At 38.0% G+C, this 26,720-nt stretch overlaps 3 protein-coding genes across 24 annotated transcripts; all 3 read left to right on the plus strand.

Moving 5' to 3' along the window:
• Positions 1–6: 6 nt before the first annotated feature.
• LOC130174263 (mucin-2-like) lies at positions 7–5,432 on the plus strand. 21 transcript variants are annotated; one of them, XM_056383943.1, is made up of 13 exons: positions 7–322; positions 582–929; positions 1,232–1,552; positions 1,632–1,730; positions 1,928–2,104; positions 2,302–2,460; positions 2,656–2,814; positions 3,011–3,169; positions 3,367–3,525; positions 3,721–3,879; positions 4,136–4,234; positions 4,432–4,590; positions 4,958–5,432. In XM_056383943.1, exons 1-13 carry the CDS (start codon positions 283–285, stop codon positions 5,113–5,115), a joined length of 2,196 nt encoding a protein of 731 aa, XP_056239918.1. In that variant the 5' UTR covers positions 7–282; the 3' UTR covers positions 5,116–5,432. The 21 variants fall into 21 exon arrangements, with proteins under 21 accessions (XP_056239918.1, XP_056239917.1, XP_056239912.1 ...); XM_056383942.1 differs by having other exon boundaries at positions 8–322; positions 3,071–3,169; positions 4,076–4,234; XM_056383937.1 differs by having other exon boundaries at positions 9–322; positions 4,076–4,234; positions 4,492–4,590.
• A 1,156-nt stretch (positions 5,433–6,588) lies between these two features.
• On the plus strand, positions 6,589–13,849 carry si:dkey-150i13.2 (mitochondrial carnitine/acylcarnitine carrier protein). The gene is made up of 9 exons (XM_056385180.1): positions 6,589–7,013; positions 9,307–9,399; positions 9,737–9,864; positions 10,889–10,979; positions 11,694–11,811; positions 12,006–12,078; positions 12,175–12,284; positions 13,017–13,138; positions 13,285–13,849. The coding sequence occupies exons 1-9, from the start codon at positions 6,912–6,914 to the stop codon at positions 13,345–13,347; spliced, it is 900 nt and encodes a 299-aa protein (XP_056241155.1). The 5' UTR covers positions 6,589–6,911; the 3' UTR covers positions 13,348–13,849.
• Positions 13,850–14,751: 902 nt separating this feature from the next.
• Positions 14,752–23,058, plus strand: tafazzin (tafazzin, phospholipid-lysophospholipid transacylase). Of its 2 annotated transcripts, XM_056385740.1 has the most exons (11): positions 14,753–14,870; positions 17,192–17,338; positions 17,495–17,623; positions 17,701–17,746; positions 17,868–17,953; positions 18,032–18,112; positions 18,210–18,251; positions 18,489–18,551; positions 20,124–20,176; positions 20,290–20,367; positions 21,103–23,058. In XM_056385740.1, exons 2-11 carry the CDS (start codon positions 17,230–17,232, stop codon positions 21,202–21,204), a joined length of 789 nt encoding a protein of 262 aa, XP_056241715.1. In that variant the 5' UTR covers positions 14,753–14,870; positions 17,192–17,229; the 3' UTR covers positions 21,205–23,058. The 2 variants fall into 2 exon arrangements, with proteins under 2 accessions (XP_056241716.1, XP_056241715.1); XM_056385741.1 differs by lacking the exon at positions 20,290–20,367 and having other exon boundaries at positions 14,752–14,870.
• Positions 23,059–26,720: the final 3,662 nt, after the last annotated feature.

A 26,720-nucleotide genomic window follows, 5' to 3' on the forward strand; every position in this document is an offset into this window, starting at 1 on the left:
CTGCAAGAATAAATATTATACTCAGATTCATTTTCAGACAGTGTTCCTTACTTTATTTGATAACAGGATATCAGACAGAGGAAGCAGCTTGGCTTGAGTTTTGAGGATTTCCTCTGTCACAAGTGCAAAGTAAGATGTGATGGAAAATTTTAGGTCAGTTAATCATTAAACTGAGCAGCTTTCTGACTGACCAGACAGACAGAGAGAGACTGGAAGGAGCAAAGTGATAGCGGCAGGTCTCCCGCAGCTGAATACATTTTCTCCATCAGGATCAAATTCAGAATGAATATCCACCATGTTCTGCTGTTCTGCTTCTTATCAGGTGAGGACTGATTAGCTGACCATCTCTTTAATGCTGCAGCACACACTACTTTTGAACATTTTTCCAGGTTTTTCAGTTGCTGTATTCTTATTCATATGTCCTGTTGTTCGCTGATGTGTTCAGTTACTAGTTTCTGTTGCAGCATTTCAACAATCTAATCTAACTCATTGTCATCTCATTAACCTGCAGTCTGTTTTACAGTAAGTCTACAACACACAAAGTTCAAACCATCAGTATTCACTGTTCATCTTTTCAACAGCTCTGTGTGGTGGATTCTCTGGACTCGTCAGTGCAAAACCCCCCATTTTCACAGGACCTGAAGGAGGACATGGTACAATATCTTGCCACTTAAATGTGTCTGGAAGCAGGAAGTTTTTCTGTAGGGAAGAATGTAAAGAAGAAGACATTCTCATTAGAACAGATAAGTTCAGTGCTAAGAGTGGCAGATACAGCATTAGATACAAAAACAAAGGATCATCTGGAGGAAGTATTCTGTCTGTGACCATCACAAATCTGACCCAGTCTGACTCAGGACAGTACAGGTGTGGTTTGGGCACATCAGCAGTTCCAGATTTGTTCGAGGACTTTGAGGTCAGAATTTCAGATGGTAAGTTTCTACTTAAATTCATTAAAACTGATATATTTAGTATATTCACTATATTGTGGGACTTTTGGAGAGTAAGAATAAATGGAATCAAATAGAACCAAATTAAACAGTGGGAAGAATGTGAGTTATTTATGATATTTTATGTATTATTCTGATTATGATCAAATTGCTGCATTACCAATCAAAGACTGTGGTTGAACTGAGCAGCTCCCAGTGTAATTGTAGATATGTGTGCAGGATCATACGGGAAGTACAGATTGTAACTGTTGACTCTTCTTTTCTTTTTTTTTCTTTTTTTACAGCACTGGTGGATAGAAACTCTGGTTTTTTCCTCACTAATGTTGAAGGAGACAAAGTTCAATTTTCGTGCAGGGATGCTGTAAATAGTAGCAGAATGTTCCTCTGTAGGGGTGAATGTAAAAAACAAGAGGACATTCTCATTGAAACTGATAAGAACAAAGATCAGAGTGGCAGATACACCATTGAGTATAAAGAAGGATCTGCATTTGGACAGTATGTCACAATCACACAGGTGGTCAAGTCGGATTCAGGACGATACAGGTGTGGTTATGGCAGAGCTTTGTCTCCAGATTCGTACCACATGTTCCTGCTCCTTGTTGACAGTGAGTTTTTTCTTTTTTCATTGAAAGTCATGAAATATTTCTTCATAATCCATGTATTTTTCAACCTCCGTCCCATCAGCCTCCACACCAACAACAACACATAGTTTAAGCTCCAGTTCAGGAAACTCCAAACCTTCACCAGTTTTCCTTGAACCTACAAACCAGCCTACAGCTGCAGGTACACATAATGGAGTTGTAGATTCAAACATTCAGGCCAAGATGAAGAACTTAAACCCTTTTTCCAAACTTTACTGCTTTTATCAGCTACTTCTCCTTGCTTTTGAAGAAGAGTCTCCTATACAGTGTTTTTGAATTTAGATTTACATGAGCACAGGTTCAATATTTGGTTGTTATTTGTGTTTTCATTGTTCAAAGCTCCAACCACTTCAAAACCAATCAGGACTCTCCAACCTTTTTCAACCTCAGTCCCATCAGCCTCCACACCAACAACAACCCCCACACCAACAACAGCACAGAGTTTAAGCTCCAGTTCAGGAAGGTCCACAACTTCACCAGTTTTCCCTGAAACCTCCAACCAGCCTTCAGCTGCAGGTACACATCATGGAATTGTAGTTTCAAACATTGAGGCCAAGATGAAAAACTTAAACCCTTTTTCCAAACTTTACTGCTTTTATTGGCTACTTCTCTTTGCTTTTGAAGAAGAGCATCTCAAATAGAGGTGTTGAACGCAGATTTACATGAGCACAGGTTCAATATCTGGTTGTTATTTGTGTTTTCATTGTTCAAAGCCACAACCACTTCAAAACCAATCAGGACTCTCCAACCTTTTTCAACCTCAGTCCTATCAGCCTCCACACCAACAACAATACAGAGTTTAAGCTCCAGTTCAGGAACGTCCACACCTTCACCAGTTTTCCCTGAAACCACCAACCAGCCTACAGCTGCAGGTACACATCATGGAGTTGTAGTTCCAAACATTGAGGCCAAGATGAAAAACTTAAACCCTTTTTCCAAGCTCTACTGCTTTTGTTTGCTACTTCTCTTTGCCTTTGAAGGAGTCTCCTATACAGAGTTGTTGAATTTAGATTTACATCAGTACTGATTCAATGTCCAGTTCTTATTTGTGTTTTCATTGTTCAAAGCTCCAACAACTTCAAAACCAATCAGGACTCTCCAACCCTTCTCAACTTCTGTCCCATCAGCCTCCACACCAACAACAACACAGAGTTTAAGCTCCAGTTCAGGAAGGTCCACACCTTCACCAGTTTTCCCTGAAACCTCCAACCAGCCTTCAGCTGCAGGTACACATCATGGAGTTGTAGTTTCAAACATTCAGGCCAAGATGAAAAACTTAAACCCTTTTCCCAAACTTTACTGCTTTTGTTTGCCACTTGTCTTTGCTTTTGAAGAAGAGCCTCTCAAATAGAGCTGTTGATGCAGATTTACATGAGCACAGGTTCAATATCTGGTTGTTATTTGTGTTTTCATTGTTCAAAGCTCCAACAACTTCAAAACCAATCAGGACTCTCCAACCCTTCTCAACTTCTGTCCCATCAGCCTCCACACCAACAACAACACAGAGTTTAAGCTCCAGTTCAGGAAGGTCCACACCTTCACCAGTTTTCCCTGAAACCTTCAACCAGCCTTCAGCTGCAGGTACACATCTTGGAATTGTAGTTTCAAACATTGAGGCCAAGATGAAAAACTTAAACCCTTTTTCCAAACTTTACTGCTTTTGTTTGCTACTTTTCTTTGCTTTGGAAGAGGAGCCCCTCAAATAGAGGTGTTGAACGAAGAGTTACATGAGCACAGGTTCAATATCTGGTTGTTATTTGTGTTTTCATTGTTCAAAGCCACAACCACTTCAAAACCAATCAGGACTCTCCAACCTTTTTCAACCTCAGTCCTATCAGCCTCCACACCAACAACAATACAGAGTTTAAGCTCCAGTTCAGGAACGTCCACACCTTCACCAGTTTTCCCTGAAACCACCAACCAGCCTACAGCTGCAGGTACACATCATGGAGTTGTAGTTCCAAACATTGAGGCCAAGATGAAAAACTTAAACCCTTTTTCCAAGCTCTACTGCTTTTGTTTGCTACTTCTCTTTGCCTTTGAAGGAGTCTCCTATACAGAGTTGTTGAATTTAGATTTACATCAGTACTGATTCAATGTCCAGTTCTTATTTGTGTTTTCATTGTTCAAAGCTCCAACAACTTCAAAACCAATCAGGACTCTCCAACCCTTCTCAACTTCTGTCCCATCAGCCTCCACACCAACAACAACACAGAGTTTAAGCTCCAGTTCAGGAAGGTCCACACCTTCACCAGTTTTCCCTGAAACCTCCAACCAGCCTTCAGCTGCAGGTACACATCATGGAGTTGTAGTTTCAAACATTCAGGCCAAGATGAAAAACTTAAACCCTTTTCCCAAACTTTACTGCTTTTGTTTGCCACTTGTCTTTGCTTTTGAAGAAGAGCCTCTCAAATAGAGCTGTTGATGCAGATTTACATGAGCACAGGTTCAATATCTGGTTGTTATTTGTGTTTTCATTGTTCAAAGCTCCAACAACTTCAAAACCAATCAGGACTCTCCAACCCTTCTCAACTTCTGTCCCATCAGCCTCCACACCAACAACAACACAGAGTTTAAGCTCCAGTTCAGGAAGGTCCACACCTTCACCAGTTTTCCCTGAAACCTTCAACCAGCCTTCAGCTGCAGGTACACATCTTGGAATTGTAGTTTCAAACATTGAGGCCAAGATGAAAAACTTAAACCCTTTTTCCAAACTTTACTGCTTTTGTTTGCTACTTTTCTTTGCTTTGGAAGAGGAGCCCCTCAAATAGAGGTGTTGAACGAAGAGTTACATGAGCACAGGTTCAATATCTGGTTGTTATTTGTGTTTTCATTGTTCAAAGCTCCAACCACTTCAAAACCAATCAGGACTCTCCAACCCTTCTCAACTTCTGTCCCATCAGCCTCCACACCAACAACAACACAGAGTTTAAGCTCCAGTTCAGGAAGGTCCACACCTTCACCAGTTTTCCCTGAAACCTCCAACCAGCCTTCAGTTGCAGGTACACATCATGGAGTTGTAGTTTTTCAAACATTGAGGCCATGATGAAAAACTTAAACCCTTTTTCCAAACTTCACTGCTTTTGTTTGCTACTTCTCTTTACCTTTGAAGGAGTCTCCTATACAGAGTTGTTGAATTTAGATTTACATCAGTACTTTTTCAATGTCCGGTTCTTATTTGTCTAGGAACGTTCCACAGCAAAATTTCACATTAAATTCAAAACAAAAAGTGATTATAAGGTTTTTTCATTTTTATTTATTACTTTAGAATACATTTCAGCAGGTTTAATTCCTTTATGTACACTACTTACACTAATTGTTCTCTCTCTCTCTCTCTCTCTCTTGCTCTCTCTCTCTTTCTCTCCCCAGCTTTCTCAGATGCCCCTCACCCTACTTCTTCATATGTCCCTTCCTATTTATTGCCTCTGGTTGTATGTGTGCTTTTACTTGGTTTGTTACTGTTGGTTGGTTTTCTGCTGCTCCTCTACATACAGAAGACAAGGAAGAACAAAGAGCCGAAACACTGAGGTGAATCTCTTTAATTCTGTATGTCTCTGTCATGACAACTTCTGCCAACACGGTATAAAATGGCAGGAAAAGAATTTTAAAGTTTCACTGTAGATTGAATAGAAAATCTGTGATTTATCAAACTTTTTGATGTTAGATAGAAGTAGACAAAGAGCCGTCACATTTATAGCAACGTAGCACCTGTTGCTTTGGTATCATTTACTTTAGCTGGCTAATTAATATCAATCCTATGAGTTGGTTGGTTGAAAGCTTTGTACTATGCAGATGTTAATTGCCTTAATTGGAACAAATCTAAATAAAGTGAGATACAAACATCGCCATATGTATTTACTGTGTATGCATGCATCTTCTGTTCAATAATTAAATGAAAAAAAATGTTAAGTGACAATTATTCAGCCTTTTGTCTCATACTCATATCAGCTCGGTACCACATTTTCTAGCTGTGTAAAAGCCTGTTCAACAACCAGCTTCAGACAAGTGTTTTGAGACTGAATAATGTCCACAATCACACAGACTACATTCATCTTTTGGAGGGGGCAACTCCCAACCATGATTAACAGAGACATTTGTTTTCACTGACATTATATAAACACACACACACACACACACATATATATATATATATGTGTGTGTGTGTGTGTGTGTGTGTATACACATATATATGTGTGTGTATACATATGTATTATATGCCTGGACTCACTCAGGACTGTTGTTGAGAGACACATGCAATGTAAGATCTTAGACAATACCATACCAACCACCCTCTTCACAAGCAGCTGCAGCGTCTCATCTTGCTGTGCTGCAGAACAGAGAGGTTCAGAAGATCCTTTGTCCCCACTGCCATCAGGCTATATAACAGCGAAATGAAGTGGACTCATTTAATTATTATTGTTAATTATTTATTATCAACTATTATTATTATTATTACTAATGAGCTACTGGACACATGAATTTCCCCTAAGGAAGAAATAAAGTGTCTATCTGTCTATGTATGTGTCTATGTATCTATGTTTCTTTCAGTCCTATGACTGACTCCTGAAACATGCCCCTACAGCTTCATTCGTACCGGACCTGGGTTATTATGCTTTCAATAATGAACAATCATGGCTTCCTTAACTCTAGGCACAGAAACTACTTCGTTAGGTTTAGGGAAACGTCGTGATTTTGTTTAAAATACGCACTTCCGGTTAAAATAACTACTTCCGCAACATTAGACGATCTTTTTCGTCATTGTGACAATAATAACAACGTCGTTAACTTTGTCGACATACACTCTTCCACTTGGCAATCCCATTCCCTTTGCTCCTGTCATAATCACTACGGCCACTAGATGTCGCAAAAAAACGGAGGCTTAACTGGGGGTCATGATAACCTGCTGCATAGACGGCGGAGGGTATCACCGGCAGAGGTCGCTGTTTCTATGTTCGGGGCGGTAGGTATATGGAGTGTTATATAGAGGAAGTATGGGACCACAGACTCAACCCAAGCGCGTGCATGGGCGTCATAAAACATGAGTTTTATAGTAAAATTATGGGTGGAATGAATGTTAATAGCCTAACTGTTGGTGGGGAAAATAGCTCTCAGTTCCCCCAACTCTCTGAAGGCAAAGTCCAGATCCGGCCTGTACGTGGCAGCAGACAGACAGACAGAAGTTATGAAGGCAGACAGGCAGCTGAGGTCTCACCGCACCCAGACACAGTGAGACAGGACAGCGACGGTGTGTGTGCGGGCTGTCTGGGAGCGGTGTGAAGAGATCAGTGGCCCGGTTCGCCTGCTCTGGCCATGCGGGAAGAGGATGGGGGAAGAGCCAAGAGTTTCGCCGCTCAAGAACTTCGTGGCTGGGGGAGTCGGCGGAGCCTGTCTGCTGCTGGCCGGACACCCGCTGGACACCATCAAGGTGAGTGACTGTTGAGCAAAATGTGGTTTATATAGGCTGCAAGGCGACCTGTTCTTAAAAGAAGTTCAATCATCATTTTTAGAGGGTTTCACTAAAATGCTTCTGTGATCCTAATTTCCTTTCTTTTATAGCAGTTCTGTACATTTTATTCTGGGGTTTGTTTAGTTCACACAGAAAAAGTCAGTGATCAAGGTGTTGAGGGGATTATTGATAAATCAGCTTAAAATGTCACCAAGGCCATGTGGCTGCTACAAGAAAGACGGAGGAATGAGGCTGTAGAGTTGTGTGTGGCATAGTAGTATGAGATTGGTTATAAGACTGGGCTGCAAGTAACATTTTATTATGCTATATAATTGTAATTATAATTATAATTACAATTATAATTCCCCTGAGTCCTGAGGTGATTTGCTGATATGTATGTGGAGCCACAGTCCAAAACACGGCCAAACATTGAATCCTCACAATTGAGAAGCTTCAACATGAAAATTCATCACATTTTTGATTGAGAAATTCTCATTAATGAGCTGACAGATGTAATAACACTGCAGCCAGTGGTACAGGTCCACACAATCAGAATTTACAGGCTATCATGATACAGACAATCAACAGGATACAAAAAGGTTCACAGAAAATGTAAAATGTACATGTTGACCCAGATGTTCACCTCATCAGGTTTATAATTTAATAAAGAAGGGACCCTACAATGAACTTTTACAGGTCTGACCATGAGTTTTGACTTCTGTTAATTACACTACAGTAATCTGCTGAACATTTTCTTGATTAATCAATAAATTGCTTTTCCCAGATCTCAAAGTGATAGCTTCAGTTTTCTCCAAACCCCAAAGATATACAGTTTACACTTATATTAAACAGAGAAAAAAAAGTAAATTTTCTTCTTGAAAAATTACTTAAATGACTAATTATCAAATAGTTGCAGATGGATTTTCTGAGAAAAGCATTGAATCCTCACATTTCAGAAGCTGGAACCAGAGAATTTTAGATGACTTAAATGATTTACCTGTCAAAATACTTAATTTTCCTGTTGATCGACTAATCAATTAATCATTTTATCTCTAATAACCATGAGAAAAAATACAGCTCTGTTGTTTGGTAAAGAGACTGTCCTTCAGCTGGAGGCCACAGGTTCCTCTGCCCCGCTAAAGTGTCTCTGAGCAGAACATCAAATTCTTACCAAACCAACAGCCAAGCGCTGTGTTTGAATGGAGGTGGAGGAAAGAGAGGTGAGAGGAAAGGTTTTAAGGTGGTGTGGGGGGGTGATTGTGACACCTTTCTATTCATAGCAAAACTTTCCACCTCTTTACTCATACACTGGCTGTTGTCTGGTTCTCAAGGGGGGCCAACACTAACAGGGTGCATGCCATCCCATGGCATATAAGAGCAAAGGTTCCTTTTATACAGGCTTTAGGAAATGTCAGTCTGTCTGTTGATTACCATGAAATTTTGTAAAGACATTCATGATCCCCAAAGGATGAAGCCTAATGAGTTTGATGATCCCCTGACTTTTCCTCTAGCGCTACCAGCAGGTAGCTGTATTGTGTTAATTTACAAATGTAACCAATGTTAACATGCTAAGCCAAGATTGCAAATATGGTAAACATTAAGATAAGGGACAAAATATGCCAGAGAAACAAAAGCAATTAATTAATATTTATTGGAGCCTTAAACAGCTGCTAGTGTGTTTACTAAGTAGTTCTTTAGTGAATGTAACCTGCCTTCACCTGATGCTGCTTTATACACCAATACAGAAATGCAATGCTGTTTATATAAACGTGTCCTCATGTGTATTTCTGCTATTAATACTTTTTTGTTATCAATTTTATTTTTTTGTACTCAAGTCTCATTTGTAAATTAGATCTTGATCTCAATGTTACTTCCTGATTAAATAAAGTATATATACATCAATGTTTCAGGTGGTGCATTACACAGTGACCTTTTGTTAAGCTACTGATTGTCCATTTTATGTTGGAGTAATTTAACTAAATGCCAAATGTGAGTAAGTTGTATCTGATTCTCACAGGAGCTGTCAGACACACACATTGTAACCACCCTGTTTGTTTATCAATCATCAGACATTGATGGGTGTTTCCCTTATCTTGTAGCGCTTTCTTAACAATCCTCCCTTCCGAAATTCATGGTCAGAGCTCTGTGTGTGTGTGTGTTTGTGTGTGTGTGTGTGTGTGTGTGTGTGTGTGTGTGTGTGTGTGTATGTGTGTGTGTGTGTGTGTGTGTGTGTGTGGGTGGCTCACCTTTCTAATTAAACTCTGTTCTTCAGGTGAGGCTTCAGACGCAGCCCAAAGCCTCCTGCACGCAGTATGTGCTCTACACAGGAACATATGACTGCTTCCGCAAGACTGTGTCCAAAGAGGTCAACACATACACACACACAAACACACACACACACACACACACACACACACACACACACACAGTCGCAGAAGTCAAAGTCCAAAAAATCAAAAAAGGTTACAGTCTTCTCGCTCTAAACAGAACTGATCTTTTCATTGGAAGTGACGAGTGACGTTTAAATCATGTTTCATGTTCGTCGTCATTTATTCACCAAGTCTGTTTCCATTGCACTTTGTCACATTTAGTTTTTATCACACCAAAACTTTTTAAAATATTTTGACTCTTATTCCAATTCTTCCATTTCCACTCAGGTGTTTTTATGCTCAAATTGTTTTTTTTTCTGTGCATGTGTGTAGGGTATCCTTGGCCTATATAAAGGCATGGGGGCTCCCCTGGCGGGCGTGGCTCCTATGATGGCCATCAGTTTCTTTGGCTTCGGTCTGGGGAAACAGCTCCAGCAGACAGATCCTGACAAACCTCTGACGTTAGTAAAACAACACACTCACACAGTCACACACACACAGAGTTGTTTGCTTGAAAGTGTCTCTACAGCGTGATGGTAATACCTGGAATATGAGCTCTATATATAAGCATTTTTCTGTTGCCCTGCCCACTGCTACCATTCGCTTATTTGCAGCAACACACCCCCTCTACACCCCCTTCCTCATATTACCCCGCCACCTCCCACCGACCCTGTTGTTGTTATTAGCTCCTTTCATTTTGACCCCATCTGCCTCTCTCTCTATATATATATGTACAGTATGTACCAATGTCACACGTGCTGGAGACCACTGCTCTCTTCTATCTCTAGCTCTAGTCCTGGTGTTTGTCAAAACTGCATTCACTTCCCCTGCCTGGTGATGCTCCATGTAGATTTGTTTGTACATTTTACTGGAGGGAGAGGACATTTTGAAAGTTATTCTTCCTTCAGCTTCCTTTCTCCCTTTCCAACTATTGGATGGATTGCTATGGAATTTTCTATATACGTACATTCAGCCTAGATGATGAATCTTATTGACTTTGGTGATCCTTCGACTTTTCCTCTAGCACCACCATGAGGCTCACATTTGTGGTTCATAGTGAAATATCTCGACAGTTACTGGATGGATTGACATGAAATTTGATACACACATTCATACTCCCGTAAGGATGCACTGTGGCAACTTTGATGACCCTCTTGACTTTTCAGCTAAAACCTTATCAGGTTAAAATTTTATTTATCCAGTAGTTTGTTTTATGGTGAGATACCTGTAAAACCAATGGCACATCCACCACCCTCAGTTGTACCTTGTGTTTAGTGCTAATTGGCATGCTAACCCACAAACTTAGATGGTAAACATCAAAAGCATCTTTAAAAGCTTATCTAAACAGTGGATCAAGTGACAGAGAATTATCACCTGACTCTGTATCTTCCGTCAGCTCTCTGAAACAAACTCTATTCTATTCTCTTCTCTTCTGTTCTCTTCTCTTCTCTTCTATTCTATTCTATTCTATTCTATTCTGTGCAGGCACACTCAGATCTTCCTGTCTGGCTGTCTGGCAGGGGTCTTCACTACAGTGATTGTGGCTCCAGGAGAGAGGATCAAATGTTTACTGCAGGTAATGTGTTGGACTTGCACACATGTACCTTTGACTTCCTCTTTGTCTTTTTTAACACATAGATTTTCATGATTCTTCTTAACATAACACATGTACACATGCATGTGTGACTGATTATTTCAGATTAATGTTTGTTTTTTTCCTGCACTGGGTGTTTATTTATAAATTGAGTCAAAGAACTGTTTTATTCCAATGAATTTAACAGCTAGAGAGCCAGATGTCTCCCTCAGGAGTTGGTGGAGACCAAATACAGAGATAAAAGAGAGGGAATACTGGACTTAGATTCACCAGTAGGTTCGACATATCAACTTAAAAGGCGATGAGAAGTCAGTGGCCCCCAAGTGGCCAAAAAGAACAGTTAATGCATGTGTCATCCATCCATTATTCATTTTATCTTATCTTTATAGGATCGCGGTGTGTATCCCACCTGACATTGGGCGACAGACAGTTCCCCGTCAATCACAGGGCTGATATATTCCGACAGCTATGGGCACTTTAGATTTAGACTTTAGATCAATTAACCTTATGTGTATGTTTTATGAATGTGGGAGGAAGCAGGAGTTCCCGGAGTGAAGCCACGCAGGCACGGAGAACAACTCTACCCAGAACCCAGAACCTTTTCGCTTTGAGGCGACAGTGCTAACCACTGCACCACAGTGAGGCCCCTTAATGCACGTTTCAGTTTAACTAAAAATATTGACGTATGTTTTCCAGGTGCAGGCTAGCAGTGGTAGGTCAAGGTATGCAGGTCCACTTGACTGTGCAGTCAGGCTCTATAAGGAGCAGGGGATCCGCAGTGTCTACAAAGGGACTGTGCTTACTCTCATCAGAGGTACACTTATCTGTGGTGTGTGTGTGTGTGTGTGTGTGTGTGTGTGTGTGTGTGTGTGTGTGTGTGTGTGTGTGGTGTGTGTGTGTGTGTGTGTAAAAGCCTTGATAAATGAAAGCATTGTGTGATTGTTGAATCCAAAGGCCACCATGGATTTACAGCCTCACATGTTGCCCTTCTGTTCCTCTGTCTGTTAGATGTGCCTTCTAATGGTCTGTACTTCCTGACATACGAATACCTCAAAAACTTCCTGACACCTGAGGGTCAAAGGTGAGTAACCATGGATACAGTGAAGACATTTATAAAGTACAAGTACAAAGATCTTTCACCTTGATTGTATGTGCATCTGTGTGTTTTTGTGTTTAGTGTGTCTCAGATCAGCACTCCCAACATCCTCCTGGCCGGTGGTGTAGCAGGAATACTAAACTGGACGATCGCTCTTCCTCCAGATGTCCTCAAATCAAACTTCCAGACAGGTTAGAGCCAGAGTCAGCATAAGATTAGTAAGACTATGTACTCAAACCTCCTGTGCTGCATTCTATTGTACATGGAGAAACTTAGTTTAAGGAGCAGCTCAACAGTTTGAGGAATAGGCTTTTGAAACATGACACTTGAAAATCACCCAATACACCTTAAATGTCAATATGACAACTTTGAACATTCATTTGTTTTTATTAGCTCTCTACATGACATACGCTTTAGTGATTATCGGATCTTCAAGCACTTTGAATGTTTATATATTTCAATTGAATTATGTGAACTGTAGATATTTTATTTCATCACTTGGAGAAAAAAAGTATAGGAGCGTCCTTCCTGTATGCTACACCTTTGCTCCTATCTGTCCGTTACATATGGAACTGCAGCTGGCAGCCTGTTAGCTTAGCTTAGCATAATGACTAGAAGCAGGGCGAAACAGCTCTGGGTAAAATCCTACTTTGCCCATGTGGCACTCTGTCCGCTGTAGGTGCACAACTGGGATCAAACTGGTGTCCAAATTTTGACGATAAAACCTTAAATCTCATCCATCTACCTCTGCTAGAAAACATGTTAGAGAATACACAGAAAATGCAGTTAACTGTTATGGCCCATTGATAAAAACTATCATACACACATCAATTGCAAAAGAGAACATTTTCTCTCCTGTAACTTTGTGTGTGTGTGTGTGTGTTTGTGTGTGTGTGTGTGTGTGTGTGTGTGTGTGTGTGTAGCTGCAGATGGGAAGTACAGAGGTCTGGTTGACGTCCTGAGAACACTGCTGCGAGAAGAAGGACCTAAAGCTCTCTATAAGGGATTTAACGCTGTCTTTCTAAGAGCCTTCCCTGCCAACGCAGTAATTCTGACCTCTTACATTGCTCTCATATTATACTCTTATTATTATATTTATACTTCCTGATAACTACAGGCAAACACCATCATCTGACTTTTTTTTCTTTACTGAAATACGATGTTTCTTTCTTCTTCCTCTCTCTCTCTCAGGCCTGTTTTCTAGGATTTGAGGTGGCACTAAAGGGATTAAACATGCTTGCACCCAGTTGGTGAGATAAGCCAGTTTGTCTATAACTGGCCGCCAGTCTGGACCAGCCTGTTGCAGAGACAAAGCTCTCTTCTGAGTTGCGTCTGTTAATTCGTACATTTCATGGATGGTGAAATGTAAGGAATTTTTGTATACTTAAATGTATTTTTACATTTAATTTTACAAATTAATTATTTTAATTGTCATTCTTTGTAACCATGATTTTATCCTCACTTTTTGTGAGCAGTGGTATAATGTGTACACACATTTACGAATGTATGATTTTGAGATATAGAGTGTTTGTTAATATTCTCACTTTTCTTACAAACTAATTATGATGTTTGTAAAATGTCAGATAATAAGTTTGGACCCATTTAGTTTAATAAGGATTTAAATATGTTTTTAATCTATAAGCTCTTCCAAAAGTCAGTGTGAATTTATCTGGGGGTGAGTGGGTTTGTTTGGCCTATGTACAGGCACGGGGGAGTTTTATAAGCTTTGTGAATAAAGTGTTTGATTAAAGAATTTGCAATTTGCAATATAAATAGTGTGTCCGCTGTTAACAAATCTTTAGGCCCTGTCTTGCGGAGGAAACATTATGCTTATTAATAATAATAATAATAATAATAATCAACTTTATTTGTATAGCACCTTTCATACAAGAAATATAGCACAAAGTGCCTTACAACAAACACATGGCATGTATCCAGTGCATCACCTGAAAACATAAAATGAACATAAAAACATATTAAAAACATTGATGTAAAATGAAAAACATTAAAGACATTAATGTAAAATGAGGTGGAATAATAATAAATAATAACATAAAATAAAATAAAGATTACATAGAAAGCCTAAAATCAGTAAGACATCAATACTTACAGTATAAAGACGTTGAAAAGAGGATTTTGAGGGACTCAAGTGGGCATCACAGCTCATTTTCACTACCTAGTGGGCCAAACCAACCCTGATTTACCCTAGATCCAGGCAGCAAGGTCATAGTGATCTTTATTGATCAAAAAATTTACATTGGGATTACTGAGGGCAAATCTGCAGGTGTGCAGAAAAGAAAAAAGAAAGGGGCAATATTTCTATCTAGTGTTGTATTAGTCTAAGTAAGTATCTGCTGTGTGAGATGGCAAATCTCCAACAAAATCCTGTGTGATATATATATTCTGTGCAAAACTCATCACCAGTCAAGCTAAAGTTATTCCAGGTGAATTCTCCATAAAGGGAAACTCAAACGAGGAACAGGAGCTTTACATAGAGGCGCTTAACCTTTGGCCTAATTCACAGCCTCCATTACCCATAAATCCACATTGCTCAACACGGAGCGGGTTGGGGACTAAACATATCAGTATATATGAAGCTTTAACTCGTCAGCATAAAGTGAAGAGCAAAGGGCGCTCGATACATACAAAACATCTGAAGATAGTAAGTTAAACGACACAATTTCTGAAGACTACAGTACCCAGAATTCGATGCGACTAGCTTTCAGTTCCGGTGTCAGTGACCATCAAACTGTCAGCAAGAGAAAGGTGAAGTTGAGGTAAGTGTTTAACCCCATGTTGTTGTTTTTTATTCAGTTCCCAAGTTATTAATATTTTTAAATGTATTAAATACGGCTTCGTAGAGCTACACAACATGTTATATGTTTGTTAAAGTACGTTAAAGTAGGTAAAAGAACCGTTAGTTGGCTAATTTCGACCACAGAGACCAGAGAAGCAGCAGATAGCCGTTCATTGACTTGTGTCAGTGCAGCTACTGAGTGACGGTAAAGCTAAAAACGGCTGCTCACGCCTGTATAAACCGGTTTATAATTTTTTTTTTTTTTACAGGCTAAACGTTATATGTCTCTCCGAGCTGAGTGAACTTTGGCTAACAGGCTAATGCCAGCTAGCTGTTGTACATTACCCTGAATATTTTGACCTGAGACTCGGGTGAAAATATAGTAACAGATTAGATGTTTGGGTTTAACAACAGCTGATTGAAATAAGGGATTCAGGTTGAACTATGCTCTCACATGCTGCATATCCCTGAGCAGAGGTGGACAAAAACACAAAGCTTCATTACTCGAGTCACAGTATAGATCCTCCTGGTCAAATATTTCTCAATACAAATGAAAGTTGTTCAGTCAAAGTTTTACTTGTAGTCAAAGTACTGGAGAGCTTGGCTTTTAAAAATATTTAAGTATTTAAAAGTAAAATTTGTCCTGTGCCACATTTACAGAACCTAATAAATCTGAAACAATCTACTGAAGCGACAGCTGACTGTAAAACACGTAGAATAAAAAGCTTGTAGGATTTAATGCAGTGTCTATAGAATTAACCATAAAAACACAAGTGTATCAACAAAAGGAAAAAGGACACCCAGTGTAATTTTCTTATTTCTTTTTTTTTTAAGTCAGTGATGAAGTTTGGTCGTGGTAAACACAGCACTCATTTAAAAGTAAATGAATCTTTCTTTATTTCTAAAAGTTTAAGAAGAATCTTCTGCCTCATGTTTATCTAACGTAGCCATCATTAGGAGACTGGTTCAGAACGAGCTGAGTTCAACATGACTGACAGTGTATTGCCTGTGATTGTTTTTTCTCCTGTAACAAACAAAGCATATGGTCTATCATATTTTCAAAATAAAACAAAATTCATTCACTGAATAAAAGCTGCTTCAAAGTAATGAGTATTTCATAGAAGTGTAGTGGAGTCAAATTTGTCTTTTAAGTGTAGTGGAGTAAAAATTATAAGTTTCCAAAATGAATAATACTCAAGTAAAGTACAGATACTTGACAAATATACTTAAGTAAAGTACCCAGGTAAATGTAAATTGCACATTTGTGTTTAATCATACATTATTCATTTCAGTTTTTTAAGTAAATATTATGAAAATTTACCTGTTCCAACTTCTCAGATATGAATATTTGATCGTTTTCTATGAGAATAAACTGGTTATCTTAGTCAAGGAAAACAAGACATTTGAATTAGGCATTTTGCTCTATGGGAAATTTGAAACAGGCATTTTTAATTATTTTTCTTTCATTTGAAAAACCAAATGATAAATGATATAAAAATAATTTACAGATAAATGGATAAAGTAACTAATTGTTAGTAGCTGTTGTTACAAGGTACAGTTCCAAGGGCCCAAGGGGTCAGGGGGCCCGGTGTTGAACCAGAACAATCATAGAACCAAAAGGAGACACAAACCACGTAAACAAGGAAAACAACCACAGAGGAATTTAAAGAAACACAAAATGGGTGTGACTTGACATATAATGAATAGAAAATAGACCCCAAAAAACAACTGAAAAGAGCCAAAAGAAAAAGTAGACACACAAAACAACTAAAAAGAGACAAACTAACCACACAAAGGTAAAATGACACAAAGCAGACATGATTTGACTCAAAATGACTACAAAAAGAAGCAAAGTGACCACATAAATAAAAAAACAATTAAAAAGATGCAAAACGAGTGAAAGTAGATGAAAAAATTAGTAAAAAGATTCAAAATAACTTGTGTCTCTTTCAGTCTGAGGGTCTTGCCCTTATGTAGGAGGGGTGATGGGCCTTTTACATGTCCAGAACATATGCAACATCTCAAAGAGAGGTTTATGAGGTTATTGTAAACTGTATATTCAGGAGCAGACTAAACCCTGTTACATGAGCTAGTCAGACACTGAGCGACAGAGCAACAGCAACAGTTGAACCCAGGCTCTCTGTTAGGCAAGGTAACTGTGAAGACATCTATGACTTTGGTGTCATTATTTTTAAATACAGAGCACACAAGAAATTAACCTGCTTATAAGAAAAAAAAACAATTTCAGCCTTGTGTTAAGTTTTCCTCTGGCTGTTTGTTGTTGTGTTTGGGTTGTGTCAGGTTAATGTGTGTGGATGTAGTGTCTGTGGAGAGCTGTGATGCCCCTGGAGGTCAGATGGCCATTCCCACAATGCCCTGCGTTGGCATGGAGGATCTCCAGCTCACTGATCATGGGCATGGTGGGCTCCTATTCCTACTTCTGGACCAGTAAGTTGGAATATGTGCGCACACACACACCAACACATTACCAATACGCCAAATAGCTACAAGAATATTCTCACTCTCTAACTCAGGTTTCCAGCCTTTTTCTCAGCTCACTGATTCTCATTTTCTCTCTCTCCCTCCCAATCTCTATATCTTCAGAGTACATGAACTGCTTGACAGTCCACAACCACGAGGTTTTGTTGAACCTGATTGACCAGAGACCCTCTGACACGCCCCTCATCACTCTGTGCAATCACCAGTCTTGTATGGATGACCCACATATTTGGGGTAAGGACAGACCCACAATTTAAAATCACATGAGTCAGTCGGCAACATCAGAAATAATTGTGCGTGTTTTGTGGCAGGTGTTCTGAAGCTCAGACATTTGTGGAACTTCAACAAGATGCGGTGGTGAGTTTTATAATTTCTACAACGCTATCACTCAGAAATAGTAGAAAATTGTTTGATTTTGTTTTGTTTTGTTCTTTTGTTATTTTGGATAATGAATAATTACCTGCTTGTGACTGGACAGGACCCCAGCAGCATCTGACATCTGCTTCACAAGAGAGCTGCACTCTAGATTCTTCAGCCGTGGAAAGTGTGTTCCTGTCTGCAGAGGTGAGTGTTGCACAGTTGTTTCATTATCCCCCAACTTTGTATTACTGTCTGTTGAATGAACCATTGTGTTGTCTTTAGGTGATGGTGTTTACCAGAAAGGTATGGATTTTGTTCTGGAGAAACTGAACAGAGGAGAATGGGTGCACATTTTTCCAGAGGGTATGTTAACCTTCCTGCTCACAGCTTTTTCTGTTTTTTATTTAGTTTTTATTATAGTGGAAAATAAGCACTTCTGTCTTGTTCTTTTTTTAAACAGGCAAAATCAACATGACTGAAGAATTTATACGACTAAAATGGGGTAAGCACGGTGCAAGTTTGTGCCACTGTAATGACAACTTACAGTATAATACTGCACATATTGAACACATACAGTAAGAAAACAGTAGATCACACTTGAAAGATGAACGTTGTTTATAACTTACTGATACAATCCTGTATATTGACCCTTTGCACTTTGCCTGCATGTCAGTTTTCAGTGTTGAAATGATTCTGTTTCAGAAGCTCAGTGAGATAAAATATCTGTTTTGTGTTTTAGGTGTGGGTCGGTTGATAGCAGAGTGCTCCCTTAATCCGATTATCCTGCCGCTCTGGCATGTGGGTGAGTAACCCACCACCACAGTACACACCACACGGGACAGCACACTGGAGGCCCGCAGGCCACAACTGGCTCACCAGCCATAATATCATAATTTATGGATTACTTGTCCCTGCCAACAGAATACAACAATAGACAATACAACACGCATATAGTACAAATTGAAAAAAAAAATTTTTTTTTTTTTTTAATCTACTAACGACATCTGATCAGCCCAGTACAAAGTCATGTCAATTTAATAGGTTAATAATCTGTTTTAGCAATTGTTAAGCAATGAAACATCCATGGTTTCACATCTAAGTAAGTCAATCCAAAAATAACTCTGGTCCATCTAAACATCTGGTTATCGGTTGGCAAACGATGTCGGCAGTTGACAGATCTCTCGAGTATGGCACCGAGACAGAGGCAGGTGTAAAAAAGCAAAAATGTCATTTTGATGCCAGAATGTTTTGAAGACGTGAGGCTTGTGAAAAAATGGGTCCAAAATTTGTTTCGGTGACTATGAAGTGAAAGAATCTGTGATAATCTGTGATCTCGTTCACTTCGCCCATTGGAATGAATAAACTCAGACCTGCTTCTGGTCTCCTAAAGGGGCGGGAAGGTGGAGAAAGCCACATGACACGGATATAGGAAATAATCGGAAATGAAGTGCCTCGGTTTCTCTACTGTTTCTGATTATACTTTTATCCATGTTGAGAGTAAATGACAGATTCAAACAATCACACATCATGCCACAGGCTGTAGTGTAGTCTCTTCCTCTTTAGCAATTTTGCAAGAAAGGTCTTTTTTTTCTTTCTTTTTTTTTTTTTTTTTTGCAGGAATACTAATTTGAAGCTATTGTGAGCTTTTATTCTAAAAAGTTAATTGGACAACCCCCAGACCATTTTGAGCGCATTGCTGGCATTTATGTTGTTTTATGTTATTTTTGACTGGCCCACTAACTTGGTGGCCCACGATGGCCAGTCTGATAATGAAACAATCTATAGTGCAAACAACAATAAAATCAGAAATGGACTTTCACTGTCAGCGCTCCTCTCCTGTGACAGCCTGTTTTTATGTTCACAGCAAGTTGTTCTGTTGCATTTTGAGATTATTTTCTATTAAATATTGAAGTGTATGAATAAGTGTTTTTGGCGTGCCTGACCAAGTGGCGCTATCCATGGTACTGAAGGGGAGATTTCATTCTGGCATTAAATTAAATTAGCATTTAACCTTTTGTTTTGTTGTGTATGATCACATCCCCCATGTGTCTGCATGAGGGAAGACCCGGCACATGGTTGGACCAGAAAAGAAGTCTTATACTTACTCTTGTTTAAAAAGGGTTAAGCAAAATATTTATGAGTCTTCAGTAGGAACTAAATAGAAAGTATTGATGCACTAACACATTATTGGTTTTGGTCTTTTCATGGGATTTGTTGACATTAAAAACAAATGAAAGTAGAAACCGATTAATGCCGAATTGAAAAACAACAGAGTGATCAGCTCATCACAGGGGATGTAGGTGCTGAGGGAACATTGATTACTTCATATAAAAATCAAATAAGTGTCCTTCTCTCTGTTCTACTTTTGCCTCAGGTTTGAATGATGTCCTGCCAAATGTGACGCCCTACATTCCTCAGACCGGCAAGGTAGGAACATTCACATCTAAGCCCAGCAATGTTTTTACATACAATGTTTTTATTTATCATGGCTTTTTGTCAGTTGTGACAGACTGTTGTCATAACTGGTGGTTTACTTTCAGAAAATCACAGTCCTGGTGGGGAAACCATTCAGTGTGAAAGAGCTTGTTGAATCCCTTCGAGCTGAAAACAAGAGTCAGGTGTGGACAGAGTAGATTTCATTTATGTATTTTAAAAACTTAACTATATTTCATTATGAAGTTCATAACAAATTTCTGACATTAATCAGACAAAACAAGGCACTTGAAGATGTCACAATTAACTTGTGATGGGCATTTTTTGCTATTTGCTGACAGGGTGTAGATCATTATAATATTCCTTTTTGTTAACATCCGTCCTGTAACCAACAATTATTTTCATCAATGTTTATTCTGCTTATTATTTTCTTGATAAGTGTATACAATCATGGCAATAACTGATAAACTAATCTATAATAAAAATGATTATTATTAGCTGCAGCTCATCTGTGATTCCTTATTCCTTAGCCACATTTTCTGTAGTGTAACAAATGGTCTGAAACTAGGCTAAAATGGTTGTGTCCAGGAAATGTATGTAAATGTAAATGTAAACAAATATGTCTGCCTGGCAATCCAATACTCAAAGACATAAATACATGTCATATGAAACAAAGAAAACCAACAAACCCTCACATTTGAGGAGGAGGAACCAGCAAACGTTTGAAAAAAAAAAAAATTATTAATCATCTCTCAAAAGAGTTTCCAACAAATTCTCTGGTGATCATCCAATCCTCTAATCGGCTAAAGGTTTGATCTGCAGTTAGCATACCTGATTTGTGATAGGGTAAAGTGTCACACAAGCAGATTATTAACGTATATTTGTAACATGTTTTTTCACTCTCTAAATTTTCCTTTCAGGTGGAAATGAGAAAGAACTTGACTGATTTCATCCAGGCAGAGTTTCGGAGCCTGAGAGCCCAGGCTGAGGCCCTCCATGGGCAGATACACATCAAATCCTGAGTCCCAGCCATCCTGCTTTTACACTCCTCACAGCCAACCAGACTTATGATCCTTTACCCCAAAACTGAGGCCAACGCCTTCGATACAGGACTGTTTTTACCTCGATTTTTGGTATCCACTCCTGTCTTTTACTTGACTGGAGCACCCAAAAAACAGGCTTTTTTTTGCAAATTCTTCTCCTTTGTAATTCAGCTGTTGTTAAAAGCAGGCATCATATTTATAATTGATTTAGTAACGTCAGTAGCTGGGATGGGCTTCAGTCCACTGCCACACAACAGGATAAACAGTTTAGAGAATAAATAGATGGATGATTGAGTTACTTTAATTCATACCAATCAATGTTGTGTGATCTATATGCTGCCAGTCACTGAACTGGTCCTGGATACTGAAGGATTTTGAATGTTTGTAGCTTCTAGTCTGAATTTCTACAGTAGTTTGGCCATGAAGTGTCATTGTTATCATTGCATCGTGTTACTAATTTAACTCGCTGTGGTTCAGCTGTTATATAACTGGTACCATCAGACAGTTCAGGGTCCAAGGAATTACATCAATTATGGACGATTCCGCGCCTCATTACTTATGCCCAAAGCCAACATTCAGTGCCAGTACAGGAAGTAGTGTATCCTTTATGTAGAGAGGTGAAAAGTAAGGGTGTGGTGGATGGGTGTGCACCACATCGTATTCATATGCTAGACAATGATCTTTCTCTAACCTTCAAGTTATAATCCTAAAGATTTCAGTCTTTTTTTTCCAGGTCCCAGAACATTCATGGAGCAGCTACTACTGTATCAGTTTGCATAAGAGCCAAACAGACTCACAGATTTTAAATGAAGAAGAAGCCAATAATCTGTCTTTCTGCACCATGCAGCATAAGCAACTTTGATCTGATTTCATGCTGCATTCGTCAAAAGCATTTTTTTTTTTTAATCCAGATGTTAGAGATTGAACTGTAGACAGTGAGGCTGATATTAGTGACATAAAGTACATTCATGCATCATTTGCAGTGAATTCCTCCTGCATGTGAAGGAAATTTAACGCAGCGAAGGATTATTGGACTCAATACAATGAAAACTACTGTGTAGAGCGGAAACCACACAATGTAAATACATTGTATTAGTAGTAGTCGGCATATGCAGAAAATGTAGAAAGCAAGACTTTAAAAATGTTGGCATTGGATGTAACAATAAGTAAATAAATAACAGTTATTGAACGTAATTTAGGGCTTTGCAGAATCGTCCAATACTGATGTTCTTGTTTGGGGTTATGGTCGTGTTAACCTGTTACCCCACTTGTAGCAGAACTTTTTACAAAGCTGCTGTTGTAACATATAAGTATGCAGTGTGCTCCTCTGTGCATGTACACATGGAGTAATACAGATTTAGTATTTATAATTACTGGAGAAGTAAATCAGGAAGTCAGGACAATACTTTCATAGCAGAGTAAATGATTGTGAGGATATGACAATGGTAATTGTACCATTTTATGTTTTGCTTTTATTAGGTCCTCGGAGCTTTAAACCAGTTATACTGTCCATAACATCACCATGTGCCCTGCTGTCTTTGTAAACCCTCTGTAGTTCAAATAATTTCTTACTATTGTAGATTGTACTTTTTTCAGAACTATTAAAATGCAACGTTTTCTGTTGATCCGCTCAACGTCTGAATGCTATCACAGATGTATATAACTTATTTTATCACAGAGGTCAGTGGCTTTTATAAGGGAGGAATTTATATGGGAGGAAAGGCCAGGGCTAAGTGATCAGTGTTTTGTTTTTTAATAAATGTATTGCCTTACTGTGATTACCACTCTTTCCTACTGTAAGTGAATGCCAATAAAATGTTTGACTTTTCTAAATTTTAACAGTGTATCATTTGACTGGTGAAAGTGCTGCAATCCCGTTGGCCCATGTTTACTGGCTCTTATGAGACTGAGCCCTCACCTTCCAACTCAGCAGCAAATGATGAAAACATGTCATCAACATTAATGTCATTAAAATTAATGGTGACCCTCCAGAAGTGGTCATTGTTGCCTTTATCCCTTGTAGCCTGGGTTAACTCTGTAAAGATGAACATCCTCCCCAAACTGTCCTACCCTTTTCAATGCATACCCATTATTATTATTGGGCTAATCAACCTTAGAGTAATTCAGCTTTGGATCCATTTGTAGAGGTATCTGCTCCTCCCTCGTGGCTGCATATGGAAGCTATTTCCACTAAGCCTGCCTTGTTGACAGCCCTTATTCATCTTAAGTCTACTATGACGATTTGGAAACAATTCAGACACCATTTTGGTGTACAGACCTTTTCCCTCTCAGCTCCAACATCAGCCAATCCAGTTTTTCATCCTTCACTGATAAAGCGTTCTCCTTATGGTCCACCTTTGGCATTAAGATTTTTGGTGACCTATACATTAATAACACCTTTGCATCATTTCAGCAGCTCTGTAAGAAGTTTAATTTATCTAAACATCATTTCATTAGGTACTTACAAATCCATAGTTTTATTTGTAGTTTTAGCTGTCATTTTGCCAATCTCCCGGAGCCCTCACCTATTGACTTTCTCTTAACCCCATTCCCCTCCACAAATTGTTTGATCTCACATTTATTCGATGTTATTCATGTCCTGTTAGTTTCAGTTGACATAACAATGCAACTTGTTATACAACATTTTGGCATTTCTGTGTAGTAGAAACAACAATCAACAAATCTGAAAAAAAAATGAATGGTGATTCATAACCCTTTGTTTACACATTCAGCAGGTACAGAGCAACAAGACGATTTATGTCTTGTGGTGTTGTGTCACCTGATGAATCTCAGTCCAATATTCAGTCTCTTTTTGCTGGTTGTTTGGTCTCCACCAGCTCCTGCGGAAAATATATGGTTCTTTAACTGCTAAATGTTCTACTATGTTCACCAACTGCCCTCTGACTGTGTCTGTCTATTTGCTGCTGAGTGTACAGTGAGTTTATATGGCTGCCTGCTGTGACTGAGAACCATGCTACCAGCCAAAACAATGAAATTGGAATGGACAGAGGGTGAGGCATACTATGTCAAAGAAATGTCATAGCATATTATGGCATAACAATATTGAAGCATAAAACATTATATTATAATATAGAAGAAAAGGTCATGAAATGTTAAGGTATATTAAGGCATAAGACATGAAAAGTCATAATTTAATGTGGTATAAAACGGCATAAAATCATAGTAGGCATGAACAATGTAGTGTAGTAAGGCATGAATATATCAAAAAACGTCACAGTATACTTGGGCATTGAACGTCATGTATAGTGAGGACTAAAAATTATACTATGGCATAAAACATCATATTATAGTAGGAAATTAAACGTCATAGTATAATAACGCATAAAAAGTCAAAAGATTTCGTAGTATAGTAAAGCATAAAATGTTATATTATAATTTAAAATAAAACTGTCAAAAATGACATAATATAATAAGAGCATAAAATTAAAAATAAAAATATGCATAGTACAGTAGGGAATAAAAAAACATGGTATAGTAAGGCATAAGAGGTCATAAAAACGACATAGTGTAGTAAGGCATAAAAACTCATTAAAACGTCATAGTACAGTAAGGCATGAAAAAGACATACTATGGTAGGGTATGAAAAGTCCTAAAAATGACATAGTATAGTAAGGCCAAAATAATCCATTGTAACGTCATAGTATAGCAAGGCATAAAAAGTCATAAAAATGACATAGTTTAGTACGGCACAAAAAGTCATGGTATAGTAAGGCGTAAAATGTCCTAAAAACGTCATAATATAGTGAAGCATAAAAAGTCACAAAAATGACATAGTATAGTAAGGCATAAAAAGTCATAGTATAATAAGGTATAAAAAGTCATAAAAACATCATAATGTAGTAAGGCATAAAAAGTCATAGTATAGTAAGGCATAAAAAGTCATAGTATAATAAGGCGTAAAAAGTCATAAAAATGTCATAATATAGTACGGCATAAAAAGTCATAGTATAATAAGGTATAAAAAGTCATAAAAACATCATAATGTAGTAAGGCATAAAAAGTCGTAGTATAGTAAGGCATAAAAAGTCATAGTATAATAAGGCGTAAAAAGTCATAAAAACGTCATAATATAGTAAGGCATAAAAAGTCACAAAAACGACATAGTATAGTAAGGCAAAAAAAGTCATGGTATAGTGTGGCATAAAAAGTCATAAAAAGTCATAGTATAGTAAGGCACAAAAAGTCATGGTATAGTGAGGCATAAAATAGTCATAAAAAGTAATAGTATAGTAAGGCATAAAAAGTCACAAAAATGACATAGTATAGTAAGGCACAAAAAGTCATGGTATAGTGTGGCATAAAAAGTCATAAATAGTCATAGTATAGTAAGGCATAAAAAGTCACAAAAATGACATAGTATAGTAAGGCACAAAAAGTCATGGTATAGTGTGGCATAAAAAGTCATAAAAAGTCATAGTATAGTAAGGCATGAAAAGTCATATAAACGACATAGTATAGCAAGGCAAAAAGAGTCATAAAAAGTCATAGTATAGTAATGCATAAAAAGTCATAAAAACGTCATAATGTAGTGAGGCATAAAAAGTCATAGTATAGTAAGGCATAAAAAGTCACAAAAATGACATAGTATAGTAAGGCACAAAAAGTCATGGTATAGTAAGGCATAAAAAGTTATAATATAGTAAGGCATAAAATTTCATAAAAATGAAATAGTATAGTAAGGCATAAAAAGTTATAAAAACGTAATCGTATAGAAAGGCCTAAAAAGTCATAGTATAGTAAGGCATAAAAAGTCATAGAAATGACATAGTATGGTAAGGCATAAAAAGTCATAATATAGTAAGGCATAAAAAGTCATAAAAACGTCGGAGTATAGTAAGGCATAAAGAGTCATAAAAACGACATGGTATAGTAAGGCATAAAAAGTCATAGTATAGTAAGGCATAAAGAGTCATAAAAACGACATGGTATAGTAAGGCATAAAAAGTCATAGTATAGTAAGGCATAAAAAGTCACAAAAATGACATAGTTTAGTAAGGCACAAAAAGTCATGGTATAGTAAGGCATAAAAAGTTATAGTATAGTAAGGCATAAAATTTCATAAAAACAACATAGTATAGTAAGGCATAAAAAGTCATAGTATAGTAATGCATAAAAAGTCATAAAAACATCATAATGTAGTAAGGCATAAAAAGTCATAGTATAGTAAGGCATAAAAACAACATAGTATAGTAAGGCATAAAAAGTCATAGTATAGTAAGGCATAAAAAGTCATAAAAACGTCATAGTATATTAAGGCATAAAAGGTCATAAAAATTACATAGTATAGTAAGGCAAAAAAAGTCATAAAAACGACATAGTATAGTAAGGCATAAAAAGTCATAAAAACGTCGGAGTATAGTAAGGCATAAAGAGTCATAAAAACGACATGGTATAGTAAGGCATAAAAAGTCATAGTATAGTAAGGCATAAAGAGTCATAAAAACGACATGGTATAGTAAGGCATAAAAAGTCAT

This window comes from Seriola aureovittata, chromosome 9 (genome assembly GCF_021018895.1).
Source record: "Seriola aureovittata isolate HTS-2021-v1 ecotype China chromosome 9, ASM2101889v1, whole genome shotgun sequence".
Classification (NCBI taxonomy): Eukaryota; Metazoa; Chordata; class Actinopteri; order Carangiformes; family Carangidae; genus Seriola; species Seriola aureovittata.

Bases quoted from the DNA above. Each gene is read 5' to 3' on its own strand.
- si:dkey-150i13.2 (XM_056385180.1), top strand. From the start codon at position 6,912: ATGGGGGAAGAGCCAAGAGTTTCGCCGCTCAAGAACTTCGTGGCTGGG. The intron at 7,014-9,306 runs GTGAGTGACTGT...TCTGTTCTTCAG, and splicing joins ACCCGCTGGACACCATCAAG to GTGAGGCTTCAGACGCAGCC. The intron at 12,079-12,174 runs GTGAGTAACCAT...TTTTGTGTTTAG, and splicing joins CTGACACCTGAGGGTCAAAG to TGTGTCTCAGATCAGCACTC.
- tafazzin (XM_056385740.1), top strand. From the start codon at position 17,230: ATGCCCCTGGAGGTCAGATGGCCATTCCCACAATGCCCTGCGTTGGCA. The intron at 17,954-18,031 runs GTGAGTGTTGCA...TGTTGTCTTTAG, and splicing joins GTGTGTTCCTGTCTGCAGAG to GTGATGGTGTTTACCAGAAA. The intron at 20,177-20,289 runs GTAGGAACATTC...GTTTACTTTCAG, and splicing joins ACATTCCTCAGACCGGCAAG to AAAATCACAGTCCTGGTGGG.
- LOC130174263 (XM_056383932.1), top strand. From the start codon at position 283: ATGAATATCCACCATGTTCTGCTGTTCTGCTTCTTATCAG. The intron at 2,105-2,301 runs GTACACATCATG...CATTGTTCAAAG, and splicing joins CAACCAGCCTTCAGCTGCAG to CCACAACCACTTCAAAACCA. The intron at 3,526-3,720 runs GTACACATCATG...CATTGTTCAAAG, and splicing joins CAACCAGCCTACAGCTGCAG to CTCCAACAACTTCAAAACCA.